The sequence below is a fragment of the Molothrus ater genome, chromosome 11 (genome assembly GCF_012460135.2).
Source record: "Molothrus ater isolate BHLD 08-10-18 breed brown headed cowbird chromosome 11, BPBGC_Mater_1.1, whole genome shotgun sequence".
NCBI lineage: Eukaryota > Metazoa > Chordata > Aves > Passeriformes > Icteridae > Molothrus > Molothrus ater.
Window position 1 is genome coordinate 16,138,536 of NC_050488.2, and position 16,037 is coordinate 16,154,572.

The 16,037-nt window shown below is 41.7% G+C and overlaps 1 protein-coding gene across 2 annotated transcripts in view; it reads left to right on the forward strand.

Annotated features, from left to right (window-relative positions):
* The window catches only part of TAFA1 (TAFA chemokine like family member 1), a 213,179-nt gene that overhangs the window by 163,489 nt on the left and 33,653 nt on the right, over positions 1–16,037 (forward strand). The window contains exon 3 of one of the 2 annotated variants that reach the window (XM_054515994.1): positions 8,016–8,153. In XM_054515994.1, the coding sequence (XP_054371969.1) occupies positions 8,016–8,153 (138 nt within the window). Of the gene's footprint in view, positions 1–8,012; positions 8,154–16,037 lie in introns of both variants that reach the window. The other variant, XM_036390884.2, reaches the window with a different exon arrangement.

Genomic DNA, 16,037 nt, shown 5'->3' on the forward strand with positions numbered 1-16,037 from the left:
GCTGCAAAGCAATGATCAGAACAGCACAGCAGGTCTTTTTAATCTCTAGTTTATACTGCTGCCTGCAGTTTAACTTATAGGAGGAGCACTGCTTCAATGCAAGCACATTACATCTATTTTGTCCAAACTTGGTTTTTTTATCCTCTCTGACATATCAAATATTAAATTTTCCAAACCACCCAAGTGACTAAGAGCATGATTTTTTTTAAAGGTACTTACAAGATTTTATGCTCAGCCTTACTGGCATACATCATTTAGACCAAGACATCCTATTTACAAGTGATATAGATTTCTAGGAGTGTCATATCTCACTGAAAGTCAATGAAATTTAAAGTCATAATGCTTATTACTTTTTGATATGGAACTTCAGTTATTTCTCAAAAGTAACATTCTTCTCTTTCTGAATTAAGTCCTGCCTCTTCACACACATCTCTTAATGGCATTCCAGAGCTGTAAATCCCACCAAGACTTCTAATTTCTAACCTCCATTTCTCAAAGTTGCTGTAAGTTGGCCTCCCTTTGAAGTAAAAGAAAAAAAAAATCTCATTAAAAGACTGAAGATCCCCACTAAGAGAACATTGGATTCTTGCCTGCCTCGTGAGTTACATGTCTGGGGTTTGTAGTTCATCAATAGAGGAGTGCTGATGTCCTTAGTGCAATTCCCTTGGCACACTCCCTGTGACAAAAAAGCAGTCAGTCCTTGGGGAGTGGCAGGGACAGCTCCACACACAAGAGGTGGGATTTTCTCATAGATTCTCTCCTTTTGGGGGTATATTTTACACAGGCATGCAAAATGCTAATTAGAACTACTCATAACCCTGCTTAAATAAGAGCTGGGAGCAGATTCCTCATCAGCATTCCTCCCCAGCCACCCTTGCCCTCTCCTTCCTCAGCCTTGCTGGTTATTCCTCTTTCTTTGGAGCTGCACTGTGCCAGAGGCAGGAGCTGCTAGAAGGCTGCCTTCTTGTTCTGGAGACCATTTTCACTTTGATTCATCTGTAAGAGGGGTTTTTTTTTTATTATTATTATTTTTTAATATGCATAAGAATAAGGTCCTGCGCAAATTTCTCAGGAGATCAATTTGCAAGGCTCTTTAGTAGAAAAACCTATTCTCTAGTGTGTGTATTGGTTTGATATGGAAATCCATAAGCCAGCCCAAGATCCAAGCACAGCTCACATGCTGGTGTGCTCTGGGTTTTCCTTGTTAATTCAAGAGCAGATTCCATATCCTTTCTGCTTTACAGAAAATACGTATTTTTAATTTCTGTGAATAAACCGGTTTGTGAGGATCAGAGTCTATTCTATTCTGAGTGTAAGTCTAAGAATCTGTAAATCTCAGATAGAAGCCTCCTGTGGCTGATGGCAGAGAGCATTAGTAGAAAATTGTAAGACTACAAATCCTTGTGCTAATTAGGATATGCATATCCTTGCTTCCCCTATTATACTGAATGGGAAATAAAATATAAATGGAAAAAAAAAGTTAATATTAAATTGAAATATTAACATTCTGCTGAACAAAATATTTTAAATATTTTATTTTCCTGTAGAAGTTACTTTGTTTTTCATTTTTGTAGAAAAGTTTGATTTCATTAAAATGGCTTTTTCTGTCAAGATTACTCTCAGAAACTTAAGAGTTTCTAAGATAAATAACCAGAGATGCCTGTGAGAATGCACACTGCCCCTCTTAGCCCAGGAATTCTCACTCCAGAATCCATCAGAACTTCGGCTGAGTGTGAAATAGATCTTCACAGGTAACTGACCTGCTTGGTCCAGCAGCTCTTCTCCAAATTCTGACCATAGGCAGAGGCAGCACAAAGCAAGACAAATCTCATTATTTGCCTTGCTCCAAATGGGGGCGTTGTGCCATGGCACAGGAACTGGGGCCTCGACCTGCAGGGATGTTGCACCATCCCATGGGCTCTGTCCTGTGGGCTCAGAGCTGGGGCTTCCAGGAGTGCTCTTTGAGTGACCTGGACATCAGAAAAACCTCAGGAGGCTTTTAAAGTTTAACACAAGGTGCATTTCCAAGGCAAAACAAGTTTCCCTAGCCATGGTCCTCTTGTTCTGTTTTTTTTTGTAGAGAAGCAGCAGTTTCTTTAAGGGGGTACCCTGTGTCTCCAGAACCCTTTCACAGCAGCAGCATTTGAGAAAATAATATCCCAACCCAAAACTTAATGACCCACAGTGGGAGTCACTTATGTTGCTGCTGTTGCGTAGAATCTTCCCCAAAAGAAAATTATAATATAGATTTTGCATAATGAACAACAAAATACTGAATATTAATCAAAATATAAATAGAAATTTAGGGAACAGACTAATGCAGTCTATTCTGATCCACTGGGCTAAAAAAAAGAATCCACTGTATATCAGGGGACTTGCAGAGCATGTGTGGAGCATTCCAAATTCTCATGGTTATGGTAATTCCACATCTAAAGAACAACTCATCAATTTATTTGTATTTGTTATCATAAGGGAAAATAATTAAGGAGTAATGCTGATGGGTTATGCTTAGGTCAATTTTTTGGTAGTGCCTTTGTGTTACATCAGGTTTATGAGCCAAGTTCAGCTGTTTTGTGACTTCATTGATGGCAGTTGATGCTGACCTTGTGAAAAGGAGTGAAAGCCCTAAGCCTTCTCTGATTGCTCTGAAAATGCATCCTGTAAGCTTGATCCCTTTCCTTCTGGAGCAGATAAACAATGTTGGAGGGTTATATGTAAAAGAAAAATTGGAGTGTAATTGTACTGTGGCTATGAGGAGTCTTCTGTTTGTTCATTTGTGAAGTGGCTGGTGATGTAGCATGGGACTTTGTTTTTCCATCTGTTACATATTCCTGTCAGAAGTAAAAATGTTGCTTTGTAAGTTCCATAGTAGTGGCTTATTATTTCTTAAAGTAAAGTATAGTATTTTCCCCTGTGCACAGTGTAGTCTGCAGTTCTGGCACATTAGCTGGCATAAACATTTTGATTAAAGCTTATGAATGTATTAATTACACCTGGGAAGTTTCCAAAGCTTATTCAAACTGAAAACTCTAAATTGCAGCCCCCAAACCTGAATTCTTTATAGTAAATGTAAAAAAATAAGGGCTGTCACGGGGTTGTTTTTCCTTCCTTTCCTTTGTTGTATAAAGACATGGGGTGGAGACCATGCAAATTTTTATATCCATTCATTTCTGGGAGCAATTTTTCAGCAAGTCTACGAGTGTCTGAAGAATTTTTGCTGTCACATTGTTAAACATTTGCTTGGAGTCTATAGAATTTAAATTCTCTCCTAAATTTTCTCTGTTCTCCTAGGTCTAGCAGCAGCATCTGCATATACTTAAGCATTTTCAGAATAACAAATGGGTCCATGACCTTAGCACTGGCACTTAGACTGGCTACTTAAAGCTGTTACAAATAAATAGAGCTACCACAAACCAGCTACAGTCCTAATGAACTGTCTGGAAATGTTGATAAAATTGGTTCCATATGATTTCTTTTGTTCATATTCCCACGGTGAATCACCAGTGGTGTAACAGAGGCAGAATTTGGCCAGAAAAGCCCATGATGTTATTTGGGCACCATTATTTTTTTGCAAGTAGCAGGAACAGGTTCTTACAACAACCTTCATCTGGATTAGTCTGTGAGGTGCATTTGCAATGAGCTAGAAGCAAATGGAACAGAGGATCTGAATTCTAAAATCACTGGGTGTGTGACCCTGAGAAGAAAGGCACATCTTATCTGTCAGCCAGCTCTGCCAGCGCCAAACAGCCCAAGAAGTCTCACCAAAGCTCTGCTCTGCTCATGCATTCATGCACACATGCATTCATTATGATTGACCTGCCCTAGGAAGGTCCATTAAGTGGAACTCATTTCAAGCACAGATGGTCCTGAATAGCTTAATGTCTGTCTGGTGGCCAGAATAAGTGAATTCTTGATGGCCTTAGACTTCTGATCACATACATGCAGCCAAGGAGGAAATGAAAACATGTTTATCATTTTGATAAACAACCCCTCTCATTGCTGCAGGACACTCCATGTAACTCAGCAGAGTCAAATACTATTAAATTGTCATCACTGTCAAAGAGAGAATGTATAAGTTTTGCTACCTGAGTCATAGTTAATGACTTCCACAATGTATAACACAAATCAGTAGTGCTGTTTGCTTTTTTTATGTTTGTTTACTGATAAGTTCAGGCTTGGCTGGAATGCAGAGGCAAGTTATAATTTTGAAGTGCAAAATATGCTTTTATTATTACCTCCTAGCTAGAGGTATAAAAAACAGAGATGACTAGAAGATGGCTTTTTGGCTTCTGCCAGGCATGCACTCAGACCTTATAGGTGATTAGACATTTTAAATCACAGCCTCCCACAGCAGACTCATACTCTTGATAAAATATTTCACTCTGTGGTGTGTAAACTCAAGGTGGCTTTGTAACAGAGACAAAAATGAGCATTATTTCAGGAGTTAGTGTCTTCCAATTAGAATGAAACCATTTGCAGGGGTAAAAAACAGCTGCCTCTGTTTTACAGCAAGAATGATCTATTATTTCTACAGTTTCCTGTTTGAAGTCTGTGCAGAACAAGGGTTTCTGGAAGGCTGGGGAATGTGAGCAGAGTTGCAGTGACACAGAGTTGCCATCCTCAACATTCCAGGATCCTCCCTGGCAGGCAGTTCTGTCCCTCTGGCTTTGGTCACATTTCCTCCATGCAGAGCTGAGGCCTCCTGTGAACTGAGTGCTCAGAAAGGATCAGCTGGTTCTCACCATCAATTCCTGCTGATGTTTGGTGTGAAGAAGGTGTAAGTCATGACAGGACATTTTCATTCACCTCTGAAGCTTCTTGAAGGAAGATCAATGCTCTTCCTGATCCGCGAGTTCCAATTCCATTTCTAATCTTCTGCTTTTCTTGGGGCAGAAAGAAATTATTTTTTAAAAAATGCCAGATGGATAAAACAGCCACTTCATGAAATGTAACTGTCAACATAACATTCAGAAGACATTTACTTTGAGGATTTTTAGGCCACTTTCCTCTCCTTTTAAATTCAATGGCAAATCCTCTATTGACTTGAATGGGTTGGATGAGGCTATTGTGAAATCAAAGCCAGAAGCTACTGTAGCTCAATAGACCATAAACTTCAAAAAACAGAGACACTTGTGGGTTTATGACAAGGATTCAAACTTTTGCTGCACTCACAGCCTAGCAGGTCAATAATTCCCATTTTTTTTCAGAACTCCCAGCCATGTAATATCTTGCCAGATCTTCCCATAATCCAGGTGAACCATTAAGAAAAAAAATGGCTCAGGAAATTCATCAGATACTGAATTAGAGTATTTCTTGATGCAATCCAGCCCCCTCCCCCAAAAGAAGAAAATTGGAAATAAAAAATACAAATCACAGAACGCACAGGTATTTCACATAACACTGAGTGATTTTCAGTGGAAACTGAAGATGGATTTGCATTCCTCTCCCCACTCAATTAATTTCCTCATTTATGCAGCTGAAGTAGATTTAAATAGAACCTCCCACCCTCAATATATTTGTGGTCTATGTGTTTCTGTGAATGATGTAGTAAGGAGTATGCTTTTTCAATTAGGTTTTTTTCCCTATTCTCACTGTGTCCATTTATATCTGTCTCTATTCCCATTTTGTATCTAGCTTTTTAAAAGTCTCACATGTACAGGCATGGTTGGTAAAATCCATACGAGAAAGCACATTGCATGCAATGCTACCCAGTAGGCATCCATAGGCTAAACATGCTGTAATGCAAATATCTGATCCCACTTAACAGATTTTTCAGGAAAACAGGCTGTATAACCTCCAGAATTTTCTCCATGTGAGGTGGATTTTTTCTTCTCTGTCAGCACTGGAAGGGGTCTTTCTATTATTATAATTATTAATATTTGCATACTTTTATGGACTATGTAGATAAAATTTCCAATTAATGTATTTAAAATTTTAGCAGTTAAAAAATGGTTTATCATTGCTTTTATAGTGTCATTATTTTTTGCCCCTCCTAAACAACTACACACTTTGAGCTAAATTCATTACTGCTCCAGCAACTTGAGCTTCCACATAACAATTAAAGGTGTTATAAAGCTCTTCCACCACAACCCATTATTTTGAATAGATAACCAAATAAGCATGACTAGGTCATGTGGTTCTTCATACTCATACAGCAAATTTATAGAGAAAATTAAAGATTTAGTTTATTCACAAATATTTACCACACAGTCTATGTAGTCTAAAATTAGAAATGCTTATTACTGTGTACATTATCTTTATTGTTGAAGTTGCAATCAATAAAATCACAAATCTCTCTTCTCCTAGGGCATGACCATAAGATGGATTAAACCAATGAGAATCTTTTCATTGCTTTCAATACAATTTGGATAGGGGAACAGGGAGTTTGTGTGAAGGATTACTTCATAGAAAATGCAAGCATTTGGGGCTGAGTTGATTATCACAATTCCTCTTACTCCTCAGATACACTCCAAAGCCCATTTATCAGAGGATGGCTCTCTGAATTGTTGGGATCTCTCTTTTTTGACACCTTTTGGCTTTCAGAAAGCTTGTGTCAGCAGCCCAAACACACCTAATAACTGAGAGGTGCAGCAGCATGTCTCTCCAGATGACTTCAATGTTCACTACAGAATTAATCTCATGCTTGCAAACTCCCCCATATGACCAACATCAGGCAAGGCAGAATCCACCCTGCCTACCTGCCCAGTGCTTCACTAAAAATGCCATATTTGTAGAAAACCCAGGTACCAGAACTCCTGGTAGGGAAATGCCACTGAACTGCCAGACCTCTACCAAAACCCTTTGTTCACAGCCAGATGTGGATCAGCATCTCCACACTTCTTATTCTCCTACAGCACACAGTGCCAAAAGCTCTCAATATTCTTTAAAAAAGAGTGAAATCCAAAGATAGGATTAATGTGGTTTATGCTGCAGTAAAAGCAGCATGTACTTAATGGCATGAAGAAATAATGCTTTTCTAGAAAATCTTGCACATCCTGCCCTTTAGTGGGCAGCACATGAGGTTTTGTGCTAAGTTGAAACAAACCCTGCCAAATTTGTGCTGTAATTTCAGAAAGCAGCCAGATATCTGTAGGGAGCAGCCTGACACCATTAAACACTGAGTGATTGTGAGCTAAATGCAATCTGAACTGAGGAATGGAGAAATTACCTGGGCAGGGCATTAGCCCACCGTGGTGTTTGTCTCCTTGCAGAGCAGAGGTGAAGGGGAATGGCCCACCTGACACTTCATTTCTGTGCTCAGCATATGGCACAAACACCAAGCACTCATAAGCCCAAAGCCACCATGGATCTGTCGATCACCCCCCTGTGCTCTCCTTCTAATAAAACTACTGCAAATGCTCAGAAAGAACAATTAGGGAGGAGACAAATTAAACCTGATGATCTCACACACAGTGGAAATGTTTCCTGCCTTAAATCTGCCAATCTAGTGAGTGGGAGAGCAAAGGGAAGTGCTGCTGGGCCGCCCTGTAATCTGGGGAGACTGTCATTCCCTAAGGGCTGAGAACTAGCACAGAATCAAATATTTGAAGAAATATCTTATTTCTAGATGGATTCCCTTAGTCTCTGTCCTTGTATGAGAAAATATTTGGGAAAAAGGTTTCCAATATTGCAAGCATAAAACCAGCCAACACTGGTTGCACATTTTCTGTAGTATTTTACCCACATTTCTTCAGGCCTAGACATTGACATCATTATTTTTAGGCCAGAAATTATGTGGATGTCACAGAGACTTCTAATATAAGAAAGGCAAGGGAACTTATCTATGTTTTCTATTAAAAAATGTAGTGTAGCAGTACCTGGCTTATTTGGGAGCACACAAAAAGAAGGAAATAAAACTGTAATCCCACCTGTAGAGAAGCTGGGCAGAGGCAGACAGGAGCACGCCTGGGTGCTTTGATTAGCCACTGCTGCTCTTCCTAATCAGAGTGTCAATATTCTCTTTTCTTTTTTTTTTTTTTTCTTCTTCTTTTTTTTTTTTTTTTTTTTGCCAGAAGGAGGAACGTGTGAAGTTATAGCAGCACACAGATGCTGTAATAAGAATCGAATTGAGGAAAGATCACAAACAGTAAAATGCTCCTGTCTACCTGGGAAAGTGGCTGGGACTACAAGAAACAGACCTTCCTGTGTTGATGGCAAGTAGCTCCTCCTGTGTATATGTTTCTGTTTGTGTACCATCCATTAGAGGTAGAAAGCTGTAAATCCATAGATTGTGCATAGAAATTCTGTTGTGTTGTTTATTTAATGAAATATAAAAATCTATAAGCATAAGTATATATTTAGATCACTTTCTTGCTACTTCAGTGCATAGCTCTGTGCACATGGATCATGTTAAGGTTTAACTGAAAACTGGAAGAATATTGCCCAGTATGGATGCTTTGATGAGTATAAGAGATTTATTATTGATAAATACCTGGATAAAATTATCCCTTGAGTCACTTCACGGGGCCCCTTCGGTGCCACATTAGTTTTGATTCATAAATATTTCAAAGGACAACTGCTATTCATTTTGATTTAATTAGTCATTTGGAAAGTCAGTGGCAAAATAACATAAATAAATGAATCTCATATTCTAGCCCTGAAATGAACATTACAGAAAGCAGGAAAAAAATCTTTGTCTTTTAAAATCACTGCTGCTGTTGCTTGTCATGGCGATTTGGTTTGGTTTTGGGGTTTTTTCTGAAGGAAAAGCACCATTTTATTTGTGTCTGGGTTTCATATGAGGTTTAGCTCCACAGGGTGTTTTCCTCTCTGGGGCTCCCCTGCCAGCACCGCAAGGTGAAACCACACAGCAATCAGGGGGAGAGCCACAGCTGGGAAGTGCTCAGCGAAATATAAATCTCATAAGAAGATGGGGGGTAAGTCGTACTAATCCCATTAGTTACTCTTCCCAAAAAAGCTGTTCTGTGCTGCAGAATCCCTCAGTGCAGCAGCTTTGTGGGATGGAGTATCTTGTAAAAATCCCTCGCTGTTCTGTTGGGTGAATGTTGTGTTGTTTGTACCAGCCCACAGGTGCTTCAGAGAGCCACAGGTTGGTTTTGTGCAGCGCTGTAGGCTCTGTGCTGGGCTCTCCTCACTCTTTCTGTGTTGAAATCCCATGGGTACTGGTGTCTCTGCCAGTTTTGGTAGCACCCAGAGTTTCCTCTTTGGGTCTGTGTTTGGCACTCAGCTTCACCCCAGGCGAGAGTGGGGAGCTCTGCAAGAAAATATTGGGAAAAATGTTTTCTTCTGGGTACCTTTCCTCAATCCCAGGCTGCCAAGGCATTAGAATGGAGCAGGGAGTGGTCCAGTATACCTCAGACAGGAGTTGTAGTTAGACAGGAATATTGGTGGGTGTTGTGGAATGGAATATTGTGCAGACAAAGATCATTCTTGCAGATTTGATACCAAGAAGGTGAGAGAATAGGGGCTCCCTTAGAGGAATGAGAATCTCATGTCTTCTCAGCAGATATTTCTGCCATGTGGATATCTGGTTTATATATTAAAGATACAAAAGGAAATGTTTTATTATTTAAAAAACACATTCAAATTTTTAAATTATGAAGTAGTGTTTCATAGTATTTCATAACAAGTTTTCATAGCTTGTTACACTGGGAATGCAGTTCAGCTTCTGAACTCATGATTAAAACCATGCTATGAATGCACCTGTGAATGATTATGCTTTAGTCCACAACCTGTCATTCTGTTATTGCCTAATTACCCTGATAAAAAGAAGCTTTTCTTTTTCTGCTAAGCACACTCATAAAGCCTAGGTGAAAACTACAGCTGGTTGTAACCAAAGATCAGGCTGTACAAGCCTTGAAGAATTTCATGTTCTTCATCAGGTCGTGAAATACAGAGGCAGCAGATAGAGCAGAGAGACACCATTAATTCAGCCCTCATAACTCTGTTCAGAGAAGAGAAGCTCAAAGAGTGCTGTGTGAAGAAAAAAGTCGGGTGCAGGTGTGGACTGGAGCCTAATTGCTCTGTCAGGATTACAATAAAGAGAAATGTTATTGTCTGGAATTTTGAAAGGAGTTAGGATAAAACAATGGCTAATATGAAAGTGTAAGGCAAGTCCCATTGAAGTCACTGGTAAGACTCTCTGTGACTTCAAAGCCAGCAAACGTGAACTACAAAGGAATGTCTTCCCCTTTCAAGTTTGGTTGTAGTCAGCCCATAGCTGCTTTTGTAGATGGCTGGAGAACAGTTCAAAAGCCCAATATGCTGCTGGTAAAAATTAATCCAAGGGACATTTGCTTTGGCCTTTGTTTTATCCCAGACTTTGCTTTGTGGCTTTTGACATACTGACCTGGTTTAAGTCAAAACTTTTTCCAATTTGGTGGTTCTGTTCTTGTAAAGACAAACGCCCAAGACTCCCCATGGGAGTCCCACTGACGTCAGTGCTTTAACTCACACAAAGATTTGGGCTTTGCTGTTTATTTTGTGCAGGAGAACATTTCAAAAGGTCACCTTTTGAACTTTCTACCTTCTTTGTCTACCATATTGAAAGGTTTCAGGCCTGTTAATCTCACACCAGGTTTTATTTACAGTGTGTAAATATGTACAATTTCAAGCCATAATGTGTCACAAAGAAATCTTGCTTGAGTCCTAATTAAATATCCACAGGTGTTCAGCAATATACTCACAATATAATACTTCAAGCAATATACTCACACCCCAAGACACTTCTGAGAGGTGCCAAAGACTGGGAGACCCCTGTGAGCAGTTTGGCTGTTGGTTGATCACCACCTTGAGCCATCTCCACCCCATGGCTATGTACTAGTGTGTATAAAGCAGGCTGAACCTCAGTATTGCCCTGTCAAACTGTGATTTAATGGCATTGGGATCCAGCTTTTGGTGCTTCCCAGTTAAATTTCATCAGCAAACACCTCCTCAAGGCTGCTGCTTTGGCAGTTTGAGTCCATGATGCAGAGGAGAGATTGCATTGCCTTCCACCCCTACCAGCTATTGCTCTGGGACACAGCTGGGCTGTGTGGAGAGCTGGCTTTGTTTTCTCTTTCAGAGAATACAGTTATTTGTAGGAGCCATCTTAACATTTTTCATAAGTGTCAGGGCTGATGAATGGTCCTTTTGTCCCTTTTGCTGTGAGATCTGATCATGGGAAGCACACCATCCCGGTACACAGGGCTTGGCTTGCAGTCCTGCTCCTGCATGGGAGAAAACTCAGGCTGAGGTTGTTTGTACTGTGAAGGGCATGAAGTTGATGTGCATTCCCAAGCATCACTTCCTGCCAAGTCCAGCAAACTTTTTCTTTGGGGTCTCATCTCAATAAAGTGTAGTGAGGCCAGGCCATGGCAGCCTCAGAAGTCATAAATGATTCTTTGTATTCAGTAGACACTGTCCTAAAAGCTGCCTCCATCACCAGTGAATTATGCAGTAGCAACAGTGGGAGCAAAACAAAAGCCAAACCTTGCCATGAAACACGGACACCAGTTTCTGTTTCTTTGCCTATTCTGTTGCACATTTACTTTCATGATTCCCTTCACTACTTCAAGGTCTTTTTTGTTCGAAGGATGGCTTGAAATGCTCCCTTCCCTCTCTACAGTTTATCTTGCCTGCCACTTGGCCAGAGCATATACCATGGGCATCAGGCTGCTCAGCTCTCTGCCATGGATATTATTATTTTCTTTATTTGCCCAAATACCTCTCCAGGGCAAGTCCCTTTTTCTGGGGAAAGCAATGCCCAGCATTTCCCGTGGGCTCATGAAGGCCCTCAGGTGCCTCAGCAGAAATCTCTGTCACTGGTGCAATTTCTCCTGTGGCCTGAGGTTTTATTCCTTTGTCATATCATTACTATATAAAAAAGATACTTATATTTTTTTAATACTGTCACTTTTATACTGGGGATATTGTGCTTTGTACCATATCCTTTCAAGTGGTATTGAAGCATCCTGTACAGTCAGTAGGTGGTTATGTCTGTGTGTTCTTCAAGGCTTGTGAATAATATATAATTTGTTCGTCTATACTGGAGTTTACTGTGTTACAGTCAGTGCTCTCAGACACACATATTTTTAATGCTTCATTTTTCTGTTCTCTTCCCTTCAATCTTCTTCCAGGCTATTTTAAACTCTTTCACAGGCAACCTCATATTTCTTGCATAATTATCTGTGAAATTTGTTGGACCACAGAGTATGGAATAACAGAAAAGCACCTGCACTGGCTTTTGAAATCAGCCACAAAGGAACTTTCACGCAGGTTGTGCATATTGCCAGTGCTTTTAGGAAATGAGGTGGGTTTAACACTGGTGAAAACCAATGAGCAAAAAGGAAGGTGCTACTAAAATTCTTAGCAGTATCTCTTCCTTCTAAATTGTACCTGTAAGAAAGGCCTCTGCAGACACATGAGGTGATTCCATTCCACTTTTTCTGCAACACAGGATTGAGGCATTAACCCTAAGGCAGCAGGATTAGTGGTTTAGTCTCCATGGTTTGTTCTTGTCCTGTTTTATACCAGTCATGCATCAGGGAAAGAAAAGTCATTCACTGATACAGAAAAATAAAATAAAATCAAGCCAGTATTTTCATTTTTCACAGATTGATTTTGGATCACCTCAAGTTTCATTCCACAATGTATGAAATATTAGCACACATGTACATGCTTCAGATTTCTGTTAGTTTGAGGATCACTTCTATTAGTTTGAGGATCACTAGCCACCATGTGGCTAGTTTGACATCACACTAGAATTTACATCACACTTCATCAGGGCAGCACTACCAAGCCAAACATGAGGTCACTGACCAGTGGAAACTCCCTGACTTTTAATCCTCTCTTGGCCAGCACCTCACACCTCTCCAGTCGAGCTGCTGGATAATTGGTGCTGCTCATCCTTATTTTTCCATGTGCAATAGTTGGAGCAGAGAGAGGACAGCATTCACAGCACACATTCCATTTGCTGTGTTTGCCCTGCTTTCTCCCACCCAGGACCCACAAACAAAATGGTCCCATCTGGTCTGTCTCTCCCTAGGCAGACAGTAAGTGCAGCCACCCTGTTGACATCAGTTCATTTATTTTTATTTTTACATTATGGATAAGACACCAATTATGGAGCAAGCATCCATAATTCAGGAGTGTTCCTTCAGGACAGAGGTGCAGCTCAGCCCCTCGTGCTGGTGCTCAGCCTCAGCATCCTCCCACAGCACTGCACCAGCTGAGGGGTGGGCAGGGGATGCACAGACACTTCCTGGCTCTGCCTGCAGTGAAAGCAGGATTCAAGCCTTGTAGAGTCAAATGAAAGACTCCTATTGACTTTGGGTCAGGTCCTTAGTAAATGCTTTGTTAGAGATAATCCTGTATCTATCAGCACTTACATCAAGTGAGAACAGTTCACAGTCACAAAGCCAATAGTTTTCTATTTATCTAATGTGTACTTTAGGTGGTATCACCAGAAAGCCTTTTTTTTTCCCACTCTGTGAAAATACTTTCAATCAATTCTTATTTCTTGAAGAAAGGGGGAAAAATGCTTTTTGAAATCCAAGGAGTCAGCTTCTCATCCCTCTAGCTGTGCTTCGGCCTAGATAAGAAGAGATCTCAGGGTCCCATATTATTAATTCACTGTCTATATGAATAATGAGCAGCCTTGGTGAATTATTCCACACTCCTGGGAAAATCTATAGCCCTGTCCTTCTGCAGCACCACTGGAACCAAGCAGTAAGCTCATATTTATTTTTATTTTGGTGAAATTCAGATGACTTCATTTGTAAGGAGGAAAAAAATGTCTCTCTTCTCCACTGACATCTTTTTAGCAAGTTCAGAAAAAAAGTCACAGAGTATCTCATGTGCTATTAAAAAATAGAAGAGGAGGGCAGAGAAGTCTAACTTTACTGAAATATTTTAGGCTTTTGTTTTGTCCAGATCATGTCTTCTTGAAACGCCCTTGCAGCCACCCTGAAATCACAGCCAGATCCTGAGAGGTGCTGACTTCAGAGGGAGCAAAAGCAAAGCTGGCAGCAGCCATGCAGAGTAATTAATTCATTTACCCAGGCACAGAGGCTCTCATTACCAATTTGCCTTCCCTTTGCAGGGCAGAGGCTGAAGGGAGCAGAGGGGAGGTGTGTGATTGACCCTGCCAGTGCTGGGTGAGATTTTGTGTCAGGGCACAGCCTCATGAACCCAGCCCATCAGTGAGCAGCCTGGGGAGAGCAGAGAGGCTCTGCTTCTCCCTGAGCAAGTGGATGTGCAAACAAATCTCTGTGTGGGCATATGGATCCATATCTATGCACACATATATATATATATATGTGTGTGTGTGTGTATTTCTGTTCTGCAGAGCCACCCTGTCACGGGTGGTGCCTTCCAGCAGCCAGAGCTGCTCAGACACACAGGGATGTTTTTCTGTGATCAAGGTGCACACAGGCAGGACGTTCAAGGAGCAAATCTGCACTCACCTGAGCCAGGTGCAGTCAGGGCTTCCCAGGTAGGTGCTCCCCCATGTCCCAGCCAGGGCTGGGCTGATCCTGCTGCATGCACACTGCAGCAGGCCCTGGGAGAGGGGAATGGATGCTCCTGTCCTCCTGGTGAGAGGATGGTGCAGCTAATGAGAGCTTCTGACTGTGGGTTTGTATGAGTACCTCTTCATTGCAGTTATCATTTGTCTCCCCACCTATATTTTATATTTCTTTATTTTTCCAGTGACATTGTGGTTTCCTGCACAGCCAAGCAACCACCCTTTTTAATATCAAGCTCAGAGAACAGCTGACTAATCCACCCCTGATGAAGTACAGAGAGCTCACTTAAATCCCAATTTCAGCAGGAAAAAATTTTCTTTTTCTACTTAAGAGGGGTAAAAAAAGGCTGTAAGGCATAGCACTGTCTCCATCTGTGTGAGGGGTGGTCGCTTTCCCAGGTTCCAGCTGGCAGATTTCAGAGGGAGCAGAGCCCTCACAGCCAGCCAAGGTGCACAAACAGCATCCCCACGGTGAAATTAGGGAATGGCATGGCTCTGGAGCACTGTAAAGACACACAGGAACATATAATTACTTCACCTCTGTACAGAGGAAAGTAACCTTTTGCTCAAATACTTGCAATAAACCCACTAGAGGCTAAATGGAAAAACAGTAGGAGATCTCTCCTCTGATAGGCAGCATTAAGTGTTAATCACAGCACTGGAAGAGCCTGGGAAGAGGGGCTGGAGGCAGGGAGGACAGCCAGCCATGCCAGGCACCACAGGGAAAAGGGGCAGGAGCTGGAAGGGAAAAGAGAGCCTGGAGAGAATTCCCTTGCAGGGGTGAAGCCACGGGCAGGAGCATGGGCTCAGGTTCAGGGCTGGTCAGGCTGCCTGGAGAGCACAGAGAAAACCAGGCCAAGGGGTCTCACTGCTTTGGTGAGCCCAGAACAGGAGGCTCAGCCCCCTGTGATGGGGGGGATGGCAGATCTAGGGGCAAAAGCAGCTGCAGCAGTGCTAAGGAAGGTTTCTCACAACAACCCTTCACCCAGCAGTGCTGAGGGAGAGCTTTCCAGACATCAGGAAGGTGCAGCCTGATGTGTATCTGCCCTGCATGGCAGAAGCAGAAAGATTTGCTACGTTTACTGCACCTGTGTGGAGAGGTGATGCAGCTGATGGAGGATGTGTGGTACCTTAGGAGCAGGAGGGTTAAACCTTTACACCCAGCCTTTAAACAAGCCCTGGGTTCATCTTCCCCTTGTGTGGCAAAATCCACATGCACAGCCCAAGGGCAGCATCCAGAATGCTCTCAGGAAGTGATTTGACACCCAGATTTTCAGCCTGTGTAAACTGGCTCCTGAAAGCCTGAGAGGTTTGTGCCAAATGAGGGCACAGTTTGGAGGGTTTAGGAAAATGAGCAGGACTGGCTATTAATCCTTGCTCACAGTCCTCAGGGAATGTGTTGGACCAGTGTCCAGCTAATCCATGGCCAAGGGGAGCTTAGGGAAACATTAGGGTCGGGTTAGCATCTGTGCTGTATCCTCTGACACCAAATCCTGGCAGGAATTCTGATGATATTTTATCTCTGCCAGGGAAGACCATGTTATTAAGTGGCTAATTCTGCATGAGCTCACAC